The following is a 1007-nucleotide window of genomic DNA, read 5'->3' as shown; positions in this document are numbered from 1 at the left end:
TTCCTAGGCTGCTCAAAATGTAAGATCCATAAGCTCTTCTTCGGTCACGCTTGTTTCCTCTTCTTCCTTGTTGCTAGAACACCAAAAGGATGGTGTTCAAACACTCACAAGCCCAAAAACACACACTCCAATGATTTTAGGGTTTTCATGGACGTTTGAGGGTGAAGGAGGCCAGTTAGCGTGAGGCTCAAATGAGATAAGGATGCTTATATAGGTCTTAAATCTGGAAATTAAGGGTTGAACATTCGTCACGTATGCCCCGCATACCCTTTGGTACGCTCAGCATAAGTGCTGGCCCGCAACGATCATCCATGCATGGCACGCTAAGTGTAACCTGAAGTACGACCAGCGTACTTAAGGGAGAATTATGAAATAATTATAATTTCAAGGGTTCCAAAGGTAATACCTGATTTGGAGTGTTACAACTCTCCCCCACTTGAACTAGACTTCGTCCTCTAAGTCCGCATATGCAAACAGATCAGGGTAATGCTCCCGCATCTCATCCTCTGGCTCATATGTCCATTCGGGGCCTCTTCGATGCTGCCATTGCACCTTCACTAGCTTCACCTCCTTGTTACGAAGAGCCTTAGTCTTCCTATCAAAAACCACAATGGGTCTCTCAATGTAGTTCAGGCTCTCATCAACCTGAATGTCGTCTAACGAAATAATTGTGGCCTCGTCAGTGACGCACTTTCGAAGCTGAGACACATGGAAGGTGTTGTGTATCTGGCTGAGCACGTTTGGCAGGTCCAGACGGTAAGCCACTTTGCCCATCCGGGACAAAATCCTGAATGGTCCAATATACCGGGGCCCTAGCTTGCCCCTCTTCCGGAACGTAATGACACCCTTCCATGGTGACACTTTTGGTAACACAAAGTCCCCCACCGGGAACTAAAGATCTGATCGTCGCCGGTCAGCATAGCTTTTCTGACTGCTCTGTGCGACTCGCAGCCGGTCGCGCACCTGCTGAATCAACCCGGTAGTCTTTAGCACTACTTCGGTGCTCC

The 1007-nt window shown here is 48.2% G+C and overlaps 1 protein-coding gene across 1 annotated transcript; it reads right to left on the bottom strand.

Annotated features, from left to right (window-relative positions):
* Positions 1-441: 441 nt before the first annotated feature.
* On the bottom strand, positions 442-774 carry LOC145163601 (uncharacterized). Its single transcript, XM_079082419.1, has one exon. The coding sequence runs from the start codon at positions 772-774 to the stop codon at positions 442-444; it is 333 nt and encodes a 110-aa protein (XP_078938545.1).
* Positions 775-1007: the final 233 nt, after the last annotated feature.

The sequence above is a fragment of the Lactuca virosa genome, chromosome 3 (genome assembly GCF_052849685.1).
Source record: "Lactuca virosa cultivar CGN04683 chromosome 3, Lactuca_virosa_CGN04683_v6, whole genome shotgun sequence".
Taxonomy (NCBI): Eukaryota; Viridiplantae; Streptophyta; class Magnoliopsida; order Asterales; family Asteraceae; genus Lactuca; species Lactuca virosa.
This window is presented reverse-complemented; position numbering and strand designations above follow the sequence as displayed.